This window comes from Girardinichthys multiradiatus, chromosome 7 (genome assembly GCF_021462225.1).
Source record: "Girardinichthys multiradiatus isolate DD_20200921_A chromosome 7, DD_fGirMul_XY1, whole genome shotgun sequence".
Lineage (NCBI taxonomy): Eukaryota > Metazoa > Chordata > Actinopteri > Cyprinodontiformes > Goodeidae > Girardinichthys > Girardinichthys multiradiatus.
The window spans coordinates 37,297,024-37,322,310 of record NC_061800.1 but is presented as its reverse complement, the minus strand read 5'-3'; the positions used below and the strand labels follow the sequence as shown (position 1 = coordinate 37,322,310).

General features: G+C 37.4%; 1 protein-coding gene across 5 annotated transcripts in view; it reads left to right on the top strand.

The window, feature by feature from the left end:
* stxbp5l (syntaxin binding protein 5L) overlaps positions 1 to 25,287 on the top strand; it is a 196,962-nt gene that overhangs the window by 118,104 nt on the left and 53,571 nt on the right. For 4 of the 5 annotated variants that reach the window (XM_047369993.1, XM_047369994.1, XM_047369996.1 and 1 more), the window contains exons 8-20: positions 1,112 to 1,235; positions 4,488 to 4,563; positions 4,767 to 4,921; positions 6,056 to 6,128; positions 7,101 to 7,248; positions 9,448 to 9,515; positions 10,150 to 10,190; positions 11,245 to 11,459; positions 11,649 to 11,824; positions 12,200 to 12,325; positions 16,766 to 16,917; positions 20,521 to 20,589; positions 24,999 to 25,064. In XM_047369993.1, the coding sequence (XP_047225949.1) occupies positions 1,112 to 1,235; positions 4,488 to 4,563; positions 4,767 to 4,921; positions 6,056 to 6,128; positions 7,101 to 7,248; positions 9,448 to 9,515; positions 10,150 to 10,190; positions 11,245 to 11,459; positions 11,649 to 11,824; positions 12,200 to 12,325; positions 16,766 to 16,917; positions 20,521 to 20,589; positions 24,999 to 25,064 (1,489 nt within the window). The remainder of the gene's footprint in view (positions 1 to 1,111; positions 1,236 to 4,487; positions 4,564 to 4,766; positions 4,922 to 6,055; positions 6,129 to 7,100; positions 7,249 to 9,447; positions 9,516 to 10,149; positions 10,191 to 11,244; positions 11,460 to 11,648; positions 11,825 to 12,199; positions 12,326 to 16,765; positions 16,918 to 20,520; positions 20,590 to 24,998; positions 25,065 to 25,287) is intronic. The other variant, XM_047369995.1, reaches the window with a different exon arrangement.

Here is a 25,287-nt window from a genome sequence, read left to right as displayed (position 1 = left end):
TTGTTAATGTTATCTGTATCATTGTAATATTGGCCATAGATTTTTTGATTTCTCAGAAGGATCCATAGATTTTTAGATTTCTTAGAAGGATTGTAGTATCATTTGATTAGTTTTTCTGTGTCTGTATCTGTGGGTTTTTTTTCTTTGTGATTGTATTGTAATTTTATGTACCGCGCTTCGAGTGTCTCATTACTGAAAAGCGCTATATAAATAAACTTACCTTACCTTACCTTAACATAGTGATTGTTACTGAAGTCATGTGGAATTTTATTTCTAAAGAGATTTAAAAAATGAAAGGCAGCTTCTGCACAGAAAATGTCACAGATTCTCATATTATTTACTTTTGTTTGTTTTTTTAGAAATAGTAACTAATAGCAAAAATGATAAATCATGTGGCCTTTTAAACAAGTTGCAACAGAAAAGTAATATTAGTAACCTACACAGATTTCCCTTTCTTGATAGTTTGCTCAGACAGATTGCCATTACTGACTTAAAAGCCTCTAGTCTGTTTTAATATTTTATTTTTCCTAGTATTAGTAAAACAATTTTAACCTGCCAATTTTTCGAAAGTCAACAAAGTGGAGCACAATTATGATGTGTGAGCAGCATCACGTTTATTGTTTTCAACAAGGCAGTCGCCATCCAGTTATTATTTCCTCAAAGAGTCGTAATTGGAAGGCTCTGAAATGCTCTAGCCAAGCTGCCTTGAAGTTGCCCTTTTAAAGCTTGCACAGTCTCTTCAGATGGAATAGGTGAAGACCCAGAGAGTAGTGAAGAATACAAGCATTCACTTTGTTATATATTAAAACAAAACTATATCATGCAATTTTATCAAGTCTAAATTTCAATACAAATATTATTATTAAATTAAAGCGTTCAGATATACAAGAGTTGATAAATGTAAGCAAATATAGTATAATCTGCTATCTCATTGTAAAAACAATGCTTTTCAAAGAAACTGCTATTTGTTTTTTTACAATTAAGGTTAGGAATAAATTTGCCTTATTTAGGAATTTGTAATTTTTTGCATTCAAATGTGTGTATTGTTTGTGTTCCTCAGCCAAATTTCCTTTTAATAATTGTTTTTCACTCTTACGTCTGGTTGGTACAGGCTATCCATTCAGTCAGTTGGCATCACGAAGGGAAACAGTTTATGTGCAGTCACTCAGATGGCAGCCTGACGCTATGGAACCTCAGAAACACAACCAAGCCATTCCAGGTCACCTTTCCTCATGGTGAGATATGCACTCTCTGGAAATCCAGAAGACCATGTCACCTGGTAGTTACCTGTGTACTGCGTTTTGAAAAAGTATTTCTTTATTTTTTTAAAATTTTATCACATAAGTCATTATATTTTTTGAAGATCATTTGTGATAGACCAACACAAAAAAGTGCACAGTTGTGAAGTGGAAGATAAACGACACATGGTTTTCTAACATTTTTACAAATAAAAAAGAGAAAATTTTATGTGACTATGCAGTTCATTCAGCACAGTTAACAGCAGTACCCATAATAAATTAATGTGCAACCAATTAGGTTCTCAGGTCAACCTACTGGTAACCGCAGTCTGGCTGTGTGTGATTTAAGCTAGGTTTTAGTACTGCTGTGAAGGCCTCAATAATTTAGAGTACACCTGCTAATCTCCCAATAGATCCTAATAGATCTGGCAGGAATAGCATTAATCAGAGGAACAGCCAAGAGAGCTACGGTATCTCTGGAGAAACTGTGCAGATCCATAGCTCAAGTGGGAGAATCTGTTGATGGACTTATTAGTCGTGTACTTAACAAATCTGTCCTTTATGACAAGACGAAAGCCATTGTTGGAAGAAAAGCATTAAAAGTCTTATTTGCAGTTTGGCACAAGCCATAAGGGGGACACATCAAGCTTGTGAAAGAAGGTGCTCAGATGGAGGCACAATGGAACATTTTGGTGATGAGTATTTAAATAATGTCATCATATTGCAAATGCCCCTTTTAGGTCATTATTATGTTGTGGTGTGTGCTCACATGTGTGTGTGGTTAAGCATGTGAGTGAAAGAAAGAAATTAGCCTTAAACTCTCAGTTATTCAACCAGACTAATTTCTACATACTCAAAAAAAGAAAGAAAAACCTGAGAAATATAATCGCTGTAAAATCTTCAGCAGTGGTTCAGCTGAATGATTTCCATATTGCGCTTAGATGATTTCAAATGTATTCTCTTGTTTCAAATTTCCTTTACTGGTTTTGTTAGTTTACTGGCAGGGCGTCTTGACCTTGACAGATTTCTGTCTCCTCACTGTGAGATGTGAAATTACAGAATGTTGAGGCAGAAGAGAAAGATGTTTGTGAGAATGTAAACAGAAGATGGATATTCTTGAATTCCAGTATCTAAAATGTATCTTATTTTATCTCTTTATATCTCTCAGTATGTATCAATCACATGAAAATGGACCAGGCTGACAATTTTAACTGTCCACCCTGAGAGACAGAAGTTCCACATAGTCATGGAAATTAAAGTACATTTCTGCATCAACAATTCTCTATAATCTGTCTAAAGGAATAGCAGTATGAATATTCCAAGTAGTCCAAGTAGAAGAAACCTAAACACTTACAGTCAGAAAACAGAGACACAGCATGAGCAGAAATTATTCCTCCAAACATCAGTCCAGTTAAGTCTGCCTGGTTTGTAGACAGACTTTCAAGTCAAGACAATGCACTCTTGGATTTTACCGAAGCAAATAAATATCTACATAGGCAAAGAAGGCAATTGTCTGGTAAAATGCATGTCTAACTGTTAAGGTCTCTGTAGAGAATAATGAGGTTGATGATCAGAGAAGCACTCAGGACAAGCAGACCAAAGATTTAGGGACTCTTAGGAATTATCCTGGAGAGTCCTGACACTCAAGATTGTGAATGACCTGACAGCTTTGGACCTCACCAATCTGGGCTTGAAGGCACGTGGAGAGTAGGGAGAAATTTAAGTGGACTCACAATGTAGACAGGGTTAAGGTACAGTGAAAGTGTGCTCTGGGCTAAAATTCTTTGGTGTGGAGCTACAGTTCAACAGGCTCTTACATTCTTTGGGAATTTGTTCTGTCATTGCTAAGCAATGCAAAGGATGAAGGCTCTGCGTGGAACCGTAGGAAAGACACTTAGGTAATTGGGTCCTAGTGGCTACAGGAAAACACCCAATAAGAGAAAGCTAAAGTAAATTCCAGGGAGAGAGCAATGCTACAAGAGAACACATTGCCTGGAGCCTTTCTTTTTTTCTGACAGACCTCCTGAAGGTTTGCTCCAGGACTGGTTCCAGCTGAGGGCCAGCAGACTGTAGGTTTCCTGATAAGGATCTGGCAAGCAGAGAGGTGGCCAACTGGAAGTCAGAATACAAGTTTCAATTCAAGATGTGGTGATGATGGTGAATAAACCTAAATTCAAAATTAGATACTTCCACTGTTTTTATTTTTGATGAAACCAAATTTAAATGTACCATAACTCTGAAATGAAATAAAATGCATCAAAATGTATAGTTCTTTTACAAGACATTTTTGACAAGATTATTTATCTGGTTTTACTTTACTTTCAAGCTTCCTGGACTTTTTATTTTAGGCTTTTTAAACACTTTAACATTTCTAAATAGCATTAATCATAGCAGTATATTAGCAAACTGTATATAATTACCTAATTATTTTATAAATTGGCATACTGAACTGTTTTTAGCACTTTTGTGTCAGCATTTAGGACATAATTACCAAAATTAGTGAGGGACATCCCAATTGGTACAATCCACACCAAGGAATTTGTAAACTGAGCTGATAAATTTGTGAGTGTCAGAAGCTGCATGACATGTCTCCTATCTACTAAAATAAAGACATTTTAAACTTAACATTCAGAACATTGAGTAAAGAACAAGAAATACACTTTCCACCAAAATGTCTGACTAGATGGGTTTGGGAACTTTTTTGACACCCATTTCCAACTGCTTTAATAATTTCAGAATGTTGGAATTGTGACTTAAATATTCTAAATTAAAAGTATAGTAAATCAATAGGAATATAATCATTTAATTCAGGTCTTGCTCAGCGGGAAATTTGCCGTTACGTCCACATCAGCGTATTCTAATTGATATATTTCACACTGTAGAGATTCTCTTACTTTCATTTTTTCACAAAGTATTTGCTTTTGTTCAGCATTGTGCGCGCATGAAATATAACCCTAGGCCTCACATCCTTCAAGCTGAGATACCATGTGTTATCCTCACAACAGCAGAGGACAGGATTGTGAATGTGAAACAGTGCAAACAGCAATACTGAGAAAGCTCAACTAAAGCATTGAAAAAGGTCAACAAAATGAATACCTTTATGCTCGGTAATAAAATACAACTTACGTTATTTAGGCTATTCTGGATTGTTCTTACAATCTGCTCAGGGAATAACACTTTTGAGAAAATGAAATCGAAAATCTGTAAAATGTTCTCTTGATCTCTCTTTTGCTTTTTGGATTCATTTAGGAAAGATACAGAAGGATGGGAGGAAGGAGTCATGCAAACCTATACTCAAAGTGGAGTACAAGACCTCAAGGAACAGGTTTGTTCTTTTACACTAGCTCTGATTGCCTGATGAATAAATATTGATTTCTATAACTCTGATGTGTCTCACTTTGAAATTAAATCTATTTAATGTAATCTATTTATGCATAATTCATACAATAATTTCCTGGATTGTTATTCTGGGCTTCTGCTAAAACAGACAGAGAGAAGTTACTAAATTTAAATTCTTCTTCTCAACAGTGAGCCTTTTGTTATCTTCTCTGGTGGTCTTTCGTATGACAAGGCAGGACGACGACCAACTTTAACCATCATGCACGGCAAGGCCATCACCGTTCTAGAAATGGACCACCCTATTGTAGAGTTCATGGTCCTCTGCGATACTCCGTACAACAATGGTGCGTACGTAGGTTGTAACTTTAACTTTCCTTTGTCTCTATTCAGAAGTTTTAAAACCATAAGGAAAGAGTTTACTGGCAGCCAAAAGATGTTGTTAAATAATCTTTATAAAGCCTTGGGACATTACCTGTTCAACATTAGACATCTCCATATACTATAACAACTGGTACCGTAAAACAACCAGTTGGGGCTATTTGGCTAATCCTGTCCTGGGTCAAATGTGGACCGGTCCAGACCTGTATTAATTTAACACAACAAAGTTGGGTTTTCGTTTAGACCCAGCATTTGGGGTAGGATTTTGAAATAAAAAAATGGGTGAAAGTAAGTAAAATCTGAGTCAAAGGCCACAGAAGAATGGGTGTAAAAGAATACCCTAAAAGCCAGAGCAAGGATTGTATAGATGTTTTTTTTTTTACCTCAGTACTATGAATGTGCCACCATACCACCACCAAACATTTTAAAACAGTAATACAGCAGAAATAGGACCATGTCAGTTTGGTTTGGTATGTCATAAAAAAAACAATAAACATTTCTAAGTTGTAATAGTCAACAAAAAGGCCCTGTGAAGTCTAATTTCCAAATAAGTTGAATATTTCCAACAAATCTTGAACTCAAAACCCAGTTTGGCCCCCGTGTTTTTACAAACATGGTAAAAGCTGCAGTAATAAAGTCATAGCTGCAGTAAAGTAAAACACAAAAAAACTGACTACTATAAAATAAAAACTTGTTGATAGTTTGAAACATTATTAGCCTGCACTGCTTATAGTAGTTAGCCTGCTCACTGAGCATTTCTACTTGACAATCCCAATGGTATTCAAACTTGGAATTTGAGTGCAGTTACATTTGTTTGACATAATTTCTGACTTCAGAGGTAAATGTAATTCAGTACAGCAGAATTTCCATAAATTATTTATCAAAGCATTTTTTTTTATCTAAATAGAGCAATCTATTTATAAACTAGTTTATATTTGCTCTTTAATCATATTTTCCTAATGGCTCAAATGTTTTATGTAGGATTTTTTTCTCTGCTGCCATAATGTTTGTGGTACATACTTTAATGTTATCCTAAAACTTATTTAAAAAGACTATTTGGATCTAAATAGTCTCATTTGGTTTGAATTGATGCCTTACAGAAGTCCAGGAGCCTTATGCAGTGGTCGTGCTTCTGGAGAAGGACTTGATTGTGGTGGATCTGACACAAAGCAAGTAGGTGTTTCACACACAGGAAAGACACCCCCTTCCCCAACATTTGCTGCCTGGTGAGAGTGATGTGACAACACAAGGTGAGAGAATTGCATCATCCTTTTATCTATTTTTTTTTTTTTTTTGACATGGGAGATCACAAAGCATCATCTCCCAAAGGAAAGTAAAGTATGCACCATCAGTTTACAAATCTGGTTTTGTCATTTGCCTAAAGAAAAGAAAACGAAAGCATAAATATTTGAAGTAAATCTGCGCTGCAAAACAAAGGAAAGGTCCTTATCCCTTTCAGACAAGTCAATCAGTCCATCAGTCTATCAAAATGTTTTTTTTATGCAGATTTTTTACTTCAATGGAAACACTTTGTACTATAACTTTAATAGTTTTAAGATAATAATAATTGTGAATGTGGCCTCAGATATTATTATCCAATGACTTTGCTTTCAGGGTGAAAACTCTACCTCCTGGGTTAATTAACCTCTAAAGGGTGATATGAAGACAAAAGCTGCTGATGAAAAATGTTAACAGATTAACACCTAAACCCTTAGAGTACTTTTGAATAGTAGATCAACACTTCAGTATAAATTGGCTTGCTCAGTAAATTAGATTTCATAATTACAGCAGTCAGATATAAATGTCTCCTGATGGCTGTAGTGGTAGCACATCCAGATTGTATCACACATTCTCATTGATCAGCAGTAACTTGTGTTTAAGCTGACCCACAGCTAATACAAGTTAATTTGTCAGACACATTCTATTGCATGGTTACTAGTATAATTTTAGTCATTGTAAAGGAAACTTTTAAGTAAAATATCCTATAAATGAATTTGTACTGCTGACAAAACGCTTTGAGATCTTAAAATTAAAGTAGCTGATATGCTTATTTTATATTTTATTTTACCCTATTTTATTGGTGTTAGAATTTTATTTTATGTCTTTTTATATAATGATATGACTCATTATTCTTGTGTCTTGCAGCTTTCCTGTGTTTGAGAACCCATATCCCATGGACATCCATGAGTCTCCGGTTACCTGCACAGCTTATTTTGCAGATTGTCCACCAGACATTATCCCTATTCTCTACTCAATAGGAGCTAAACACAAGAAGACTGGCTATAGTCATAAGGTGCAGAGGGTTTATTATTAATAAAGCACAATTAAGAAAGATCTCTGTCTTATTTTGTTTGTATTTTTGTTTTTAGCTTTGAGATCTCTTTAATCAGAATCAGAATCAGAATCAGAAAAGCTTTATTGCCAAGTACGTTTTTGGACATGCAAGGAATTTGTTTTGGCGTAGTCGGTGCAATACAATACAAATTAAACAGTATAAACATATCTACAATATAATATAAATATATGTGCACAGTTTTAAGTGAGTGAGAGTAAATATAGAGCAGTATAAGATGCAAGAGCAATACAACAGTGCAGGTGATCATTGTGCAAGTAAAGCAGGAGACCAAGCTGAGCGTTAATGTAACGCATAGAGTTACAAGTTACGGGTGTCCTGTCAGCAAAAACAGGGGGGGTGTGGGGGGGAAGGGAGAGTGTCAGGGTGGTTTCCGGGCTTTGTTAACCAGGCTGGTGGCAGATGGGAAAAAACTGTTCTTGTGGCGTGAGGTTTTGGTCCGGATGGACCGCAGCCTCCTGCCAGAGGGGAGAGTCTCAAAGAGTCTGTGACCAGGGTGGGAGGGATCAGCCAGAATCTTCCCTGCCCGCTTCAGGGTCCTGGAGGTGTACAGTTCCTGGAGCGACTGTAGACTGCAGCCAATCACCTTCTCAGCAGACCAAATGACACGCTGCAGCCTGCCCTTATCCTTGGCTGTAGCAGCGGCGTACCAGATGGTGATGGAGGAGGTGAGGATGGACTCAATGATGGCTGTGTAGAAGTGCATCATCATAGTCTTTGGCAGGTTGAATTTCTTCAGCTGCCGCAGGAAGAACATCCTCTGCTGGGCTTTCTTGATGAGGGAGCTGATGTTTGGCTCCCACTTGAGATCCTGGGAGATGATGGTTCCCAGGAAGCGGAAATATTCCACAGTGTCAATTGCGGATTCACAGTGGGTGATGGGGGCAGGTGGGGCTGGGTTCTGCCTGAAGTCCACAACCATCTCCACTGTCTTTAGAACGTTGAGCTCAAGGTTGTTCTGGCTGCACCAGTCCAACAGATGGTCCACCTCCCATCTGTACGCGGACTCGTCACCATCAGAGATGAGTCCGATCAGGGTGGTGTCGTCCGCAAACTTCAGAAGCTTGACAGACTGGTGACTGGAGGTGCAGCTGTTGGTGTACAGGGAGAAGAGCAGAGGAGAGAGAACACAGCCTTGGGGGGAACCGGTGCTGATGGTCAGGGAGTCAGAGACGTGCTTCCCCAGCCTCACGCGCTGCTTCCTGTCAGACAGGAAGTCAGTGATCCACCTGCAGGTGGAGTCGGGCACACTCAGCTGGGAGAGCTTCTCCTGTAGCAGAAGGTCTATATAAAGAGAATTCAATGTATATCGTGGAAGCTTTACTGCCATGACTGGTTAATAATTATTTATGTTAAGAGCAGATGTGACTTCACACCGTGTTTGAGGGAGGAGTCCTTTTAAAACAGGGTATTATTTTTAATTAATTAAAATTAAAATGTTAAACTGTCTTTAGCCTCTTTGTGATTAACAGTGGTTTTCATTAGGAGCTATAAACTGGAGTCTCTGTGTGTAAATAATGGATAGTTAAATAACCTACTATCTGATACTAAATCTAGCTAACTTTGAAACTTTTTACCGCACTAACAACGTCCACACCAAAGAGTGAACAGTTCTGTAACTGAATGGAAAAGATCCGATTTTTGTAATTCCAATCAGCCGGTTCAAGCTTTCTCAGGGCATCTCTAGTTATTATAGGAAATTAATCAAACAGTTATTTCCGTCCATTTGGCTTTTCTTTGGGTTACTCATAACTCTTATTTTTGGCAGGAAAATCAGACTTTGTTATGATCTGAGAATTACTCACTCTATTCTGTTGCAAAAGGAGGACCGATGTTATAGTGTGCTTGTGCTTTGGAACAATTTGGTTCTGATTTCTTTGTGTTTCCAGCCTTTTCACAAGTCAGACAAATTAATTTAGCTCTATAACATAATTGCTACCCAAACTTGAGGAAAAGTTCTGGATTGTCATCAAGATCTGTGTAATTTTAATCAGCTCAGTTTTGGATTAAATAGTGAAAGTATGCATTTTTTGTCAAATGGTATTAGGAGAACTTAATAAAATTAACCTCAGGAACATGGGGGTCAACAATGAAATTATGTTGTAAACAGATTTTAAAACTATTTTTCTCTGTATTAAGGAGTGGCCAGTTGGTGGCGGAACGTGGACATTAGGCTCCCACACTTATCCAGAAATCATCATTACAGGGTAAGTCTGAAATAATGAATAAAATATATACAGAATAAGAAAATTTTCGGGTTGTCTGGTAGCTCACATCACAAATAAAATAAATCTAAACACGTAACTTTACATGAACTTTTACATGTAATGATTTTTTATTGTATTTATTTTACACGTGTGAACTGGGTCCAGGTCAAGCTCAAGAGGAAACAACGATGCTCACAATGCTTTTTTTCAGGGCTGACAGACATGTTAACTTGTTAGGCTTGCTCACAGTGTGGTGTTTGCTGCTAAATGTCAGCCCAGTCGAGTCTTTGATGCGGATATGGAGATATTTTCTGTGAAGAGCACAGTGTGAAAAATCTTAAAATCTTAGATCATAGCTACATCTTGCATCAGTGGAACCTCTGAATTACATTTTTACTTCTCATCTAAAAGAATACAAATAGCTTTGCTGCAAATTTAAAGGCAGCTGCAATTTACAAAATATTAATGAGGAACTAATTTAGAGAGGTTTAGTTAGTGCTGAAGTGGTAACTGCTAAGGTGCTTTTAGGGGTGGTAATTTGTGGTGCTGAAATACAAAATGAGACTTTAAGATTTACATTTGTTGAAAGATTTCTGCTGAAAGAAAGTAACACCTTTTTTTTCTTTTTGTTTAGACATGCCGATGGTTCAATAAAGTTTTGGGATGCATCTGCATGTAAGTCCCTTTTCTAATATTTTCCTTGTCATTTTAGAAACAGTTCAGAAATATTGTGGCACGGCACATGGCATAGTGGTAGAGCGTGCGACTCATATACCGAGGCCTCAGTCCTTGACACAGCCGTCCAGAGGTCGAGTCCCGACCCCGGGACAAGTGCATGTCTTCCGACTCTCTCCACCCTACTTCTTCTCTGCCTACTTTGGAAAAATGGAGTCTTGACGAAAATTCAGACTGAAAGACTCACTCTCACCACCTGCTCCATCCAATGACTCCTCCATGCGTCTCCCCTTCATCCAATCAGCGTCAAATCCGCATGCCTCTTCAGCCAATCACCCTTTGACGCTTCACTTATAAGGACTGCCAGTCATGGAGCCCTCCTGCTCTTCAGCCAAGCTCGACCCTCTTCCACCCCACCTCCGCCATCTTCCTTCCAATCTCCTCCCGGTCTCCTCACCTCCTCTGGCCTTCACCCCACCACCAGTTGGATCCCAGGGGGAAGACATCTCTAATCCTAAGCCTAAAATGTTCTTTCAAGCTCCTAATATTCTCAGCGTTCATGTATTCCTCCGGGGTCCGCGCGCAATAGAAATAATCATTTGCCAATAAACTTCTCTAATTGCCATCTTTGTGTTCCTTATTGTGAGTTGAAATCACTAGTGGCACAGAAAAAAAGAAAAACAGTTCTGAAATACTGTTTTCATCTCAGATTCCTTGTGAAACGCCACTGTTGTGCAGTCATGATGCTTATGTTACCTTAAATTTTATAAAATTTCCTTGTTTTTATTCATGGCTGGGACACAACACCACAATCCAATAAACAATATAAGTTCCCTATTGAGTAACTTCCATTTCACCACAGGCTTGAAAGAGAGGACACTAAAGCAAATGAATGGCACCCTCACAATAGGGAAAGCTGCTCAGCTAATTAGGCACATTGCCTGGAGTTATATCAAAGCAATTAACAGAAACAGACATAAAATAGTGTATAAAAATAGGGTCTCACCAAGGAGGAAAAAAAATTCAGTGTGTTCTTCAAATTTGTTTTTTCAAGTCACGCTACAGATGTTGTACAAGCTGAAGACCTCCAAAGTGTTTGAGAAACCGAAGCCAGGTGATGGCCGGGCTGCTGAGCTGGGGGAGGAAGACCCATTTGCTGTTCAGATGGTTAGCTGGTGCCCTCATAGTCGCATCTTCTGTGTGGTCGGCATCTCAGCTCACATTATTCTGTATCGCTTCAGCAAATATGAAGCCAACACTCAGATAGTGGTGAGTAAAAATGGGAATCTGAATAACCATGATCACAAACTAGTTAAATGTTGCCCTGCAGATAATTTAAGTCTTGTGCATTTTTACGCTACCTCTGGCTTCTGAAATTACTAGCCTTGATTGAAACCTGTAGTTATAGTTGTAGGTACTGCCGATTCATTCATATTTCTGCACTACTGTCATTTCTAGTCCTTAGAAGTGCGCTTGCAGTGTGAGCCAGAGGATATTATCACTCCATCTGAGAATGAAAACAATCCCTGCTTCTCAGAGCAAGGCTCCTACTCGCCCCAACCCCACCACCAACACGCGGTTAGCCCTGGCAGCAGAACGCCAGACGGTGCTAAAGACAGCATCCCCTGCCTCAAGTAAGATCTTGGCTCACACATTGCAGATACAAAACATCATGAGAGGAAATATGTAATAAAAACAGACCAGTCAAAAATAGAATGTTTGAACAAGCACTGGTTATCTGTAAGGAGAGCGTCTGGAGAGTTGAACCAAACCGACAAACATAAAGCATGAGTACATAGACTTACTTTTAAAGTTAATTCCATTAAAGCTGAATATACAGTATTACACAGACACTATTCCAGTGGCTTTTCAACATGCAAAGACATAAATATAAGACACGATTGAAACTGAAACTATTTTTGTAACAGAAATAAATAAGCGTTGAGTGTAATTTCCCTTCTTTCAGTATTGTGAGGCTAAACCAGCTGTCTCTCTTAAATTTGTTTTAGGGTGAGGGACAAAATGGTACGGGTCCCTCCTGGCTATCAGTCAGACCTGGTCATCCAGCTCCTGTGGGTAGATGGTGAGCCACCACAGCAAATCACCAGTCTGGACATCAATTCTGCATATGGCCTGTAAGTTTTCAGATGAATTCTGTCTGTTTACTGGTCTATCCATCCATCTGTGAAACTGATATTTTGTGAATTTGGATTGAAGAAATCTATTATCCACCGACAAATAGAGTTCTGCTAAAAGGTTTTTTACACTTGTCAACAGCTTGAATGTCACAATAATTTTGGACATTTGTTTATTTGTCTGAGCTGTTATTTTTTCGAGTGGAATGGTAATACAACCTAAAACATCAGTGGTTTTAGAAACTAGTATTAGGTGCCTAGGTTTAAATGTTTTGTGGATTGTCTCTTATTCACACAGTGTCAACATGGTATATGCAGGCAGAAATATATACAGTACATACACCCACACTAATGGTGATTTTTGTAGCCATCACAGATGTTCTGTAATTATTTTTGATGAATATTTTACCAATATTCTTTTTTTTTTTAGAAATGGTGGGTCTTCTTTAAATCTGTTAATTTCCTTGCGCTGAAATGGACTTTCAACAAAGTCTATACATTTTTAAATGTGTTGAGGTCAGCCCTATTTTAGAAGCTTAATGTTAGCCTGTTTTATCCATTACAAAATCAGTTCTAATGTGTACTTGGAATCTTTTCTGGTTGTAACACCCATATTTCAACCATCAAGTTATTGATTTAGGAGGAAGTCATCCATCTCCTTTATTTCACCTACTTTGTAGCGTGCACCAGTACCACCAGGCATTAAAACAGGCAATCAGCATGCCACCACCACTATGCTTGACAGTTTGTATAGGGATTTTTTTGGTTTTAAAGCCTTACCTTATATCGTCCAAGCACACCTCTTACAAATGGCTCAATCTTTGTCTCCTCTGATCAGAAAAATCCCTTCAGAAGGCATTTGACTTGTCTATGTGTGTTGCCACAAATTTCAGGTGAAATTGAAGATGCTGATATTTGAGCAGGTGCTTCTTTCTTGGTTGTAACCCTCTCAGACCATTCACTGTCTACAGCGACCCTACTGTTCCAGCATTTTCCATTTTAAAAGGTTTGATGGCTGACACTTATACAACTAGGCGTTCCAGATGAAACATTATCTCAAACACACATCAAAACTGTTTTTTTTAATGGAATCTTTGGATTTTGCAATGGAACCAAACCATTAAAATTAACTTTATAAATTATGTTTTTAAAGATGCATTCAGAAGTATAGTAGAAGCAGAAATTAGAAAGTAGAAATGTGTGGTAAAGATGTAACTTGGGAAATTTATGTCATTTGGGATGTATGTATCTTTTTTGACCTGTATGTTTGACCTTGTGGGAAAAGGAGACAATCCACTGAGCTCTTGTACTGCTGTTTGGTCATTTCACCCTGAAAAAACAATTGTTCAAATGCATCATTAAAAGCCATTCATTTATGAAGGTTATGCCTATAGTGACTATAAATAAACTTAAGAGCAGAACTGTATTTTTGATGGTGTGAATGATTTTAACATTTTCAAAGCAGTAGAATACTGAAGAGATGCAGGTGGAAACTACAGATGAACTGCAACTTAGACTACATTAAGATTCAAACACCACTATAATCTCTTGTTTTCCTGTGCTATAGTTTTACTGTTATGATACACTTCATAGTTTACTTTTATGGAGATGAAAAAAAAAACAATTGCATCTTGGTTTTAAATTCCATCAAGAAGGGAAAGTTTAACTATTGCTAAATCCTAAACCTACAGTAAACAGTCTCTTTCACCCACACATGGTGTTGTGTATGCATAGTCCTGCCCATCTGTCTGCTAGTTTTTGTCCTTTCTTTGGGTTGGTTTCAGTACATAAAAGCAGGTTTTTATGCATCTGGGTTATATAAGGTTGTATGAGGTTCTAAAGGGTATAAAATAAACATCACCAGATGCAGCCAGCGCATTTGAACATTTGGGAACTGTTTAAGCAGTAACCTTGCAATGCTAATTATGCAGCACACTGTTCTGACATATAGACAAACATTGAAGACATGACAAAATGACATTTACTGTACTGTTGTTACTGGTTAAGATAATTTAAATGTTTTTTTACTATGAAAACTAAGGTTTTTCAAGGATTTTTGTCATTTCATTTTTTTTAACCTGCTAGAGAAAAACCTATTTTGTGGAATTCATAAAGAATATGAATGTCTATATGCAGGAGCAGCACTCCTCCTTCCTGTTTCTTTTTAAGAATACTTAATGGCTTTTCTTTGAAAAAAAAAATCTCAGTTGTCAAAAACCAATGAAGTCACAGCTCGGTTTAAAATGCTCAGTGTGGTTCAAGGTCATTACATTTTTTTCTATTTCTCATTTGTAGCTTTCCACAACTTTGAACCTTGCTGCCGGAGATTTATTTTGTTGTCTTTAACTGCCTCTTTCGTGACTGTGAACTCTCTTTCTTAGACCTACACAAAAGAGAGAGATAATTTATCTATTTCAGCTTCATATATATTGATTGAAGTGGTGAAATTTCAAATATAATTTACTATAACCATACCAGTCAAAATACATTACTTCTAATGTTGCAATGCAGACGCAAGGTTGTCAATTGAGTACATAATTCATATACATTCATATACATAAAAAAATCACTTATATCATCCACTGTACAAACTGTATTTTATCATATTCTGAGACCTTACATAAAATAATAAGTTTTACTCCTGCAGCTTTCCGTTACTAAGGAATGTGTTGTTGAAGATAACTGTTTGACAAATGCAAGGTGTTTTAAACATCAGTGATGCTACTGGTCCTGTTTCTGTGTGACTGGCTGCTTTTACAATTTGACATGTTGTGTAAACATATTCGAACTGTTTGACATTGCTGTTATTCCTTTAATAACCACTATTTAATTTGGCGTTATTTAGTTTATGTATACAAGTCACAGAAAATATAATCTAAAGCCACTTTACAAGACAAACAGGGCCTTTTCATATCTAATAAACGGAATCAAATGCAGTCCTAATTCAGTTGAAATCAGTCCAGTTTCTTCCAGTATGATCACAGTGATCGATTAACCTCCAGTTAAATACAATCTATTTATGAAACAAATGTGTTTGATTATATAATGCTAGTTAGTAAAAATTGATCTCTCTAGTAAAGCCCAGACGATCGCACCCAGTGTTTGATTTTGAGTCAATCTCTCATCCTAAGCAAAGCACATGATGACAGTAAAAAGGAACAAGTCACTTCAGCAGAATCAAACTCAGTAATAGCGATTTGCCTCAGCCATCTAGGGCTTGACAGATACAAAAACAAGCAAACAGAAAAAAACACAGAAACCTTAAGCTAGGAGTAATAGAAAAAGAAGGGTACTGTGAACTGGGCTCTGTCTAGAAAAGAGAGAAAGAAGAACTTGGTTAGAACTAAATTGTATTGGAAAGAAAAACAAGAGTTGTACAAAAATGTACAACTCTGTTAATGACTCTATCCAGGAAAAACACATTTGGAAACAGAAGTGCTGGGCCAGGAGTACTTTCTTTGGAAAAAAACAAAAACAAAGAAGGCACAAAAAGTTACTTACAATAATAGCTTTGTCAGAAAGAAACATCAACCAGTTGGTAAGGAGAATTTCTTTGTGAAAGAAAAACAAAGAAGGTACACAAAGTTAATTGCAACAACTGATCCATTAATTAATAAAAGCAAGACACAATTAAACACAAAAATACTGGGCCATTAGTACTAGTCTATGGGTAGGAAAGACAAAGAAGGTGACTGCAATTATAACTGCAAATAATGTATTAAAGAGTAGAAAGAGGCTTGCTCACAAGGTGGTGCTTGCTTCTAAATGTCAGCCCACTCCAACATTGTGAGGAAAAGTAGTTAATGAGTCCTCCAGCAGCCTGAAGCTATAGCAGTATAACTATGGAGATACCACAGGGAAACCTAAGCCAAACTAACTTTGATTTTTTTTAAGTTTGAAGCCTAGTTTTATAAGTGGTCTGCGTGCCTAAATAAGGGACAAACCATGTCCACAAGAGATGAGCCTGATAACTAAAAGGTCTTTCATTTAATACATGTATTTTGACTCCCACAGCCATGACCTTTGAATGGACATTACAGACGGGACAAAGATCGACTTTTATAAAACTGTTAAATGTGCCACTTTTAGAAAAATGAAAAATATTGTCCCATCCTGCAAATGCAGATTTTTTTTCACAAAGACGAATTAAGATTATCGAGTTACTCTTGATCAGTCATGCCTGAGGCTCCAAAGCCAGGGGATAACAGGTGGTTGTGGATTTTCAGGGAAATCTGGGATTAATATTGAAATCACAGCAGCGCCAGTGGTGTGAGATAAAGACAGGCTTTTGTTGTCAGTAATTTTATCAAAATGTCACAGTTAATTGCACAGTGCTTCGTGTTTCTACTTTATTGTCAGTGAGAGGAGCCTTGTCAAAAAGGCATATGTATAAACATGTTTTTGATTTTGTCCTTCCTTTCTGTGTGTTTGTGCTTCCAGATTGGCTTTTGGGAACTGCAACGGGCTCGCTGTGGTTGACTACTTACAAAAAACTGTTATATTGTGTATTTCAACACTGGATCTATACGGAGCCACAGACCCCTACCAGCGCCTTACTCGTTCCCCCCGCAGGAACAGGCAGTCCACCTCAGGTAACACACACAAGCACATCTGTCTTGCTACATAAACTTGCTCATTGATGTACTGACCAACCACCTAAACAATGCAGGATCAACACATCACTTTATCTTTCTGTCTCAATCTTCTAATCTTCTGTCATCTATTTTGTTCTGCTATTGCTTTTCCCTTTTCTAATCTGTTTGAAATGAATCTATTCCCATTTTAAAGGTTTAGGCTCTAGCATGCAAATCTGACCCAGTTTAGATAAATATTTTGAAAAATATTAGTTCAGTGGTTTATTTAACTCCCAGTAAACACCACAGCTCATTTGTCTGAGCACTAGTGGTGGAAGTAGAAAGAAGTACGAGTACTGCATTTGATCTATCCTGACCTAAGGCTTTGTAAACTTGGCATTAATGAAAATCGTAAAATACATGAAAGGTAGATTCAGCTGCTCTATGCAACTGTACACAATTGCAAAGGGTGAAAAATACTCAGATAGGGGAAACCCAGAGTTGTTAGTCTAACAAAATAATGTACATAGGGCAGTTCACACAAAAATAAATTGTAATTTTTAGGTCTTGTAAAACACAGTTGCATGATTAACAGGGGGTATGGTAGATATAAAATCCTATAGGAAACCTTCAGTAGTTATCAGAAGTTGCTGTATCTATGTTGGGTGATTATTGGGATCAGATCCAGATATCTCATTATTTTACTCACTGTCTTGTTACTATAAAAAACCTAAAAATAATGTACACACAAAAAGCCAGATGGCTTCATAGTATCTCATATGCTTCAATAAACTTTAAAATTACATTAATAGTAGCTGCTTTGAATTTCTTGCAATTGATACAAAACATCAAAACCAGTGGAATATGGACTTATTTAAAAAAGAAAATGACTCTCTTAAACAATTCTGTTCTTCTTTACTGCTTTCCTTCTTTTCTGTCACACACAACAAACCAAAAACACTTACCACTATGTAATGAGGTGCATGTTAATAAGTTATGTGTCATCTAACATTGACATTTGATATGCATGTTGTCATTTGGTTTTTCTGTTTGCTCTGTTTTAAGTCCTGCTTGATCATAGATCTGTAGTCAAAAGCCACAGAGGTCTTCTTGTACTTCCTAACCCCCACCTCCCTTTTCTCTGCTTCTTACCTCGGCTGGCAATGGCCTCTGAACCAAGTTATTCATACCTAAATGCGCTGTAGACATTTTCAGTCCCAATAGTCAGAGTGGAACATATTGTGAAAAATACTCTATATAAACAATGACTTTAAACTAGCCTTAGTCTTAAATTGTTTGGCAGTTTAACTTGTCTCTTTGTGAAAACCGGTATCAGATAATTTACAGGTTGTTAGACATTGTGTAGGAAACTATACAAACAGCTGATATTTTAAATGCTTAGTCTAATCACTGGCAAACGTCTTTATGTGTAGGGTCAGACACCTATAAAAACATCCAGGTTTTGTGCTCCACTTGTGGTTGTAGTAGATCTAATGCATCTTCTGTACTGAAGTTACTACTTAGATAATATTAGCAGAATGAAAGAGAACATATCAAAAGTTCAGGCATCATAAATGACCGCCAGTTCCTCTAGCTAACTGTTTTTATGAAAGTTACGGTCTGTTTTTCATAACACATTTTTAGGTGTTATCACCACTCATTCATATCTGTAAAACACAATGTGTGCATAAATATTATAGAAACATTACAGGTATGACACATTTGGATATTGTTTTACTAAGTTTAATGATTTAAACTGAGATTCTTACAATGTGATAACGATTAGTAAAATTGCCATTTCCAAAACTGCCACTTACATAATTATTATCCCTTTATGCTTTTTATGTCACACTTTCAGATCACATTAAGATAAAACAATATTTATTATGAAACAAAGATAACCCGGGTACATAAAGTCATGCAGTATTCTAATGATGATTTCATTTATTAAGCTATCCAAACCAACTATGTGAAAATACAATTGCCCACTTGTTAGTTCATGAAAAACTGATTAACAGCATTTCTGAAGTTCAATTTCACTAGCCACACCCAGGCCTGAATACTACCTGATTTGTAAAATTAAGAAATACCCTACATAGATCATATCTGACAATATCCATTACCAAACGATCTCAAAAACAATCTCAAAAAGTAATACATCATGTGCCAATCAAAAGAAATCCAGAACAGATAAGACACAGTTAATGACATTGGTAAGGAAAGTGTTGAAAAGCCATTTTTAGAGCTTTCAAACTCTAGAGAACCACAGTGAGAACCATTATCCTGGGAGGCGAACCTTCCCAGGAGTGGCTGGCTCACTAAAATTACTCCTACACAGCGTCAGCAACTCATCCAGGAGATCACAAAAGATCCCAGAACAACAACTATAACAGACAAAGCCTTGTCTCAGTTAATATCCATGTTTCAACGAACCAATGCTGACCAGAAAGAACACAGAGGCCTGTCTCACATTTGCCTAAAATAACATCTCGATTGTCCTCAAGACTTTTGAGAAAATATTCTGTGAACTGGTGAGACAAAAGAGGCACTTTTTGAAGTCCTGTTAATTAGAATACAATTAATACAGTCAAACATGCTGTCGTACTGAAAGTCAGACATGGTGGTGGCAGTGTGATAGTCTGGGACTGCTTTGTTGCTTTAGGACCATTCATGGAACCATATATTCTGCTCTCTGCTAGTAATCACAAATGCTTCATTTGTCATTAGATTAAGGTAGCAATCAGTCACATAACAGTAGGTTGGTTATGTACCATTTCTCCCCTTGAAAAAATAAAATCTTCATTTGAGAACTGCATTTTGTGTTTACCCAGAATAACTTTGTGTGACATTAAAATTAGTCGATCTGATTATATGAAACATTTAAGTGTGCAAAAAAAAATCTGTAAGGGGGCAAATACTTTTTTGCAGCATGGTATATTTAACAATAAGAAAAATTCCAAAGAATACAGTTTACTTAAAAACTGTGCATTTACTGTATGTTTACAATATGTAATTTCAATTAAGTCACATGTATGTGCTATAAAAATGTACTTTATTGTTAGAACTGTGATCAGTGTGGATGTAAAGTTTAGCCAAAAAGTGCAATGTTTTCACTTAATAGCAATTAGTTTTCGCAACAAAAGATTTACTTCTATGTCGCTCTCTCAGTAATGATATGTTTCCTGCTAACACAGTGGTTTTTGAGCAAATTACCAATCGGCATCAGCATTTCTGGGGTTTGCTGGAGTTGCCGGTATATCTTGTCTGTCCTCCCCTGACACTGACTCAGTTGCTGCTTGCTCTCACTTTCTTTTCCACTCTAAGCCTGTGTGTTCTTCTCTCTCCCCCTCCTCCCTCCCCTGCCTTTCTCCCTAAAAATATGTTTTCTCCCTCTTGACATTACTCCTTTATCTTCTCTGCTTCTATCATTTCTCACCCTACTCACAATGCTATCACTCCCTCGCTCTCTTCCCTCCATCCTATATCATGTCTCTTCTTGAATCTCTGCCCACACCTCTCACTCTTTTTTTCTTCATTCCCTCGCCTCCTCCACCATCTCCTCATCCCACCTTTTGGTGACTCTGTGGCTGCTGATGTGGGCATGTGGGGCCTGCCTGACAGAGCATAGCATGCGCGGCCTATCTAACTTTTATTCAGATTCAAAGAAAAGGATCCGTACATCCTATCAGAGTAAGTTGGGCCTTCCTACAGTAAAGGCTGGCGTGAAAGGACTCGTGAATGTGTGTGTTTGGGTGAGTGTTTTATGGGGTTTTGGTAGAGAGGACACACATAGGAACAGATTTGGACACGTTGTAAAGCAACAAGCTGAAGAAATTATTGAAAACATATAATTTGAGTATCATAGGGAATCCAAAACAGAATTTTGTCATATGCAGTGGCTTGCAAAAGTATTCATAATCCTTTAACCTTTTGTGACAATACAACCACAAATGCATTTTATTGTTTTTTTTTCCTAATTGACCAGCACAAAGTACTTCATAATTGTTAAGTCGAAAGAAAATTAAACCCGATTTTAATAAAAATCTGAAAAGTGTGGTGTGCACTTGTATTAACCCCTTCGAGACGTAGCTTGGAGAACCAGTTTGTTTTGCGATATGTCTCTACCAGCATTGAGCACCCAGAAATTGACTGGAACATTTTTGTCCAAATCTGCATCTTGGTTTTTGCATACTTAAAATTCCTACTCTTGTGTACAAGGTACTCCTTGTGGCTTTCTTACAACAATCGCTCTTTTTACCACTCGTCCACAAAAGCCAGATGCAAGTGCATGACTTATAGTTGCTGTATTGACAGATTCTCCTATCTTAGCTGTGGCTCTCTGCAGCTCCTCCAGAGGTACAATGAGCTGCTTCTTTGAATATTGTTCTCTCACTTTAGGTGGGCTGACATGTGTTTGTAGGTTTTCAGCTATGCAATAGTCTTCCCATTTTTAGAAAATGGACTAAACACTGCTCCTTGAGATTTCTAAATCTTGGAATGCTGCTTTACAATCTAACCCTGTTTTGGTGCTGTATAAATATAGTTTTACTTGCTTACTTTAAACAACTTCTGTCCTGGTGTATTCCTTGGTCTTTATGAAGCAGTTTCTTCAGTAAATTTCACTACTAAACATCCACAGTCTTTAAAGAAGCAGCTGTCTTCATGATGAGATTAAAATATTTGAATCTCATCAGGTGGCACTTTCGACTAATTAAGGTAATTCTGAGAGCAATTGGGTTCACTTGATTTTATTTTGGGACATCAGAATAAAGAAGACTAAATACAAATGCATGCCACATTTTGAGTCAACCAATATATTTCCTCTGACTTTAAGTAATATTAAGATTTTGTTCTGGCCCAGAGTCCTGTCTTGAATCTGATCAGAGCTCATGATTAATTGATTATTGAGAAGGATATAAATATTTTTGACATGCTATTGTTAGTAACGTTTTTTCAGATCTGATTCTCCTTTTACATTGTTTAATTATCTTTAGAGAGATGCCTGTCTCTCAAACCAAAATAATTTTGGGCTTAACTGTGTCTTTCCATTCCACTTCACAAAGATACACCACTTTCTCTTGCTCTTTCACATAAAATCCTAATGATAAACATTGATGTTTTTGGTTGTAACATGACAACATGTTAAAATGTTTAAGGAGTATGAATATTTGTGCAAGCCACTGTACAGATTCCTTCAGTTTCAGTCATGTCTACAATATGAAATGGAGAGACATGTGTTGAGGTTATTATGGGGAGGTTATAAATATTTTAGGATTCATGTGATGTATATTTTAACTAAATTATACTTTATACAAAAAATGTGTTCCTTATGGGATGTGGTTTGAAATAATTTATTGATGTATTACCTCAGTAAGGGTTAAGTCAGACTGACAAGTCTCCAGACATTCATTGAGAATGACAAACCACCTGAAAAAAAACTCGGGTGGTTGGTCAGAACTTTTGACTGATTGGGAAATACTTAAATTATTCAAACTTTGCGACGACTCGGGCTGTTAATGAGCTCAAAGCAAATACATCTCAAACAACCAACATCCATAGCCAGAAGATCAGGGTGTAGTTATGTGAACAGACGTTATTGTTATTTGTATTTTATTATTTTTGTAGAGGGAGAAATGACTGCATTTTGACCTGTGCTTGCTGCATGCAATCAGATTTGAGATGATTTTGATTGGGCTTGTGTTTTGTTTGTGTTTTGACCGTTTGTCTATGCCACTTTAAAGTGTGATTTGCACTACATGCTTTAACTGCTAAATTATATTTACATTTACATCTCAATGTCATTTGTTTGGACCAAAATTAGTTTCATATTTTAATCAGACTGTAGTGCAGGTCACACTGGCAATTAGCCACTCTGCTTCTAGTTCATAAAATTAGTCCCAGTGAACATGAAGGTAAAATTTCATCCAGTGATAAAGACCTTGATTTTAATGTAATTCATTTTTATTAATAATTATATAAAATAATCACTTGTACAGCTCCTTCAACATTTATTGGCATCACTGGGAAAGATGTGTAGAACCGTAGTCACCGTGTAAAATGCAGAAAATTTCAACTTTTAATCTGAGTACATTCAAATAATCACTTTTAACAAAATCACAGCTAAATTATTGGCATCCCTGCCATTAAGGCCTGATTACTGCCTCCTAGTCCACTCCACTGTCCACTCCATGATATAGGGTAAATTTCATCACCCACCCACAGAGACAACCAAAGGGATCTCTGCAGGACACTCACATGCAGCACAGATTTTTGTTAATGTGTTGGCTATCCATGCCAGCAAGGACAATAATGGTCCTTTTTCACTAGTCCTTACTGGGCTCCGCTCAGCTCAGCTCTACTCACAAAAGAAGAACCAGCCCTCTTTTTAGTACCTTCTTCCTTCAGGTGCCAAGTGAACCGAGTCATGCTGAAAACGCAACGTCAGAAAACTGTCTGTCACTGATTAGCCAGGGAGTAGAGTTGCCTGTTGCGTGACAAGAGCAACTTTGTTAATGGATGCTCACAGATACCAGCGAACAAAGCAATGTTGTGGGGAGCTTAAAACAGAAAACAGTGATTACCAGGCCATCAAGGACCACAGCAGTCGGAATAGTTTGAAACCATTTAGTACCATTAGCTTACCATTAGCTTACCTTCACAGGTCATCTGGCTCGTATCCTTCGGTTTGATATTGCTCTACAGCTTACCAGTCTCTCCTTTACATTTTCCAGAGTTTTGTTATGCCGCCAGTAGTCTTTTCTGGCTGTCCTCCTTAACTTTTAATCTGACTAAAAGCCAAAGCTTGAGCAGCAGGTCTACCATTTCTAGCATGTCATTGTTGCGTAGTGTTTGTGTGGCATTCAACCACTTCATGTTACTTTTCGTACTTTGGGGCCACTTTGCTATGACAATTACACCCACATTGAGGTGGGACTAAGTTGTAATGGAAAATGACCTGGCCTGTGTAGAGTCAAGCTGCGCTGAGTTAGTAATAATGGAAAAGAGCCATAATAGTTTGTGTCAGAGGGTAGAACCAAATACATGGCAGATAATGAAAACAAAAGATCAGATCATAATCAGAAGAAGAAAACAACAACATTTGTTTTTAGAAATAAAGTGGAGAGGGAACAGCTGTTTCTGTCATGTTTGTTGGTTGAGCAGGACCCAAGTGCAGAGGCAGACTGGTAAAACTGAGTACTTTAATGATCACAAAAGGAGAACATTTATAGAATTGCAGGAGGAGCAGGTTGTGGAGTACAGGCAGTGAAATTTACCAAGAAACAGGCAGTCTAATGGACGTTTCCCACAATGAATAATAAGAACCAGTGAGCTTAAACTTTGAAGGATGTGTGGAGAATGACATAGAATGTGGGTGAGTTAATGTGAGAATAATGTGGAGCAGCTGAGGCAGAAGGAAATGAGGGAGACTGTGGGAGGGATCTACTGCTAACTTGCTATGCTGGTCATATGCACAATAAACACAGCATACAATTTAACCGTTGAAGATAGTTAGTAATTGTAATATGTATACTGTGACTAGTGATGCCGGCCTCCAACCCAATCAGTGATCAACAGTTTTCTGATGTCGCGTTTTCAGCACTACTTGGCACGGTTGGAACCGTAAGCAAGCAGGTACTAAAAACTATTCACATATGCCAACAAGTCAAATGTTAACAGTGCAACATTCCATCCACTTGCATTGTTAATGACTTTGCAGCAATCCCTCTACCTGAGCAATCATGTGGCAACAGTACATAGAAACAACTCCTAGAAACTCTGAGTAGCATCAAAATAGTAAATAAAAACAATCTTTTAATTGGATTGTTCAGGGTACCCATAATTGTGCCAACAGTGATTTTGTTAAAAATTATATCTTAACATGTTTTTTTTTTAATTGTACTGAAATCACAAGTTTTTCAATAACATTTTAATGTGATAGTTTTCCACACCTATAATAGGGGTGCCATAAATAGTATCTCTTATGTAGCTTTCTCTGGCTGATACAGACTAGCTTGATTTTTTTATTCATCTGTATGCATAAATGTTTGACTGAGAGTGTCTCTCCTCTTCCTCCTCTTGGCTGTCATTGGCTGCGGCAGGCCTTACTGAACTCACTGACAACCAGCAGTCCATAGACATGGAAAGAAGCAAGTCGCCCACTTCAGGTAACCTACCCTACACACACACACACGCACACTTGCCTCTATGAAACCTTTGCTCGATGTTTGCATCTGTTTTATTGCTAGGTGCACTTTGAAACTATGCTTGGTTGCTGTGGATTTTTAACTTGTATTTCAGCCTCCAATCACCTCACCCAGCACATGTGCATCTTCGCTTGATGAACATGGCAGCTGTTTAAAATGGCAGCTCACGTTCTAAGGCGTTAGC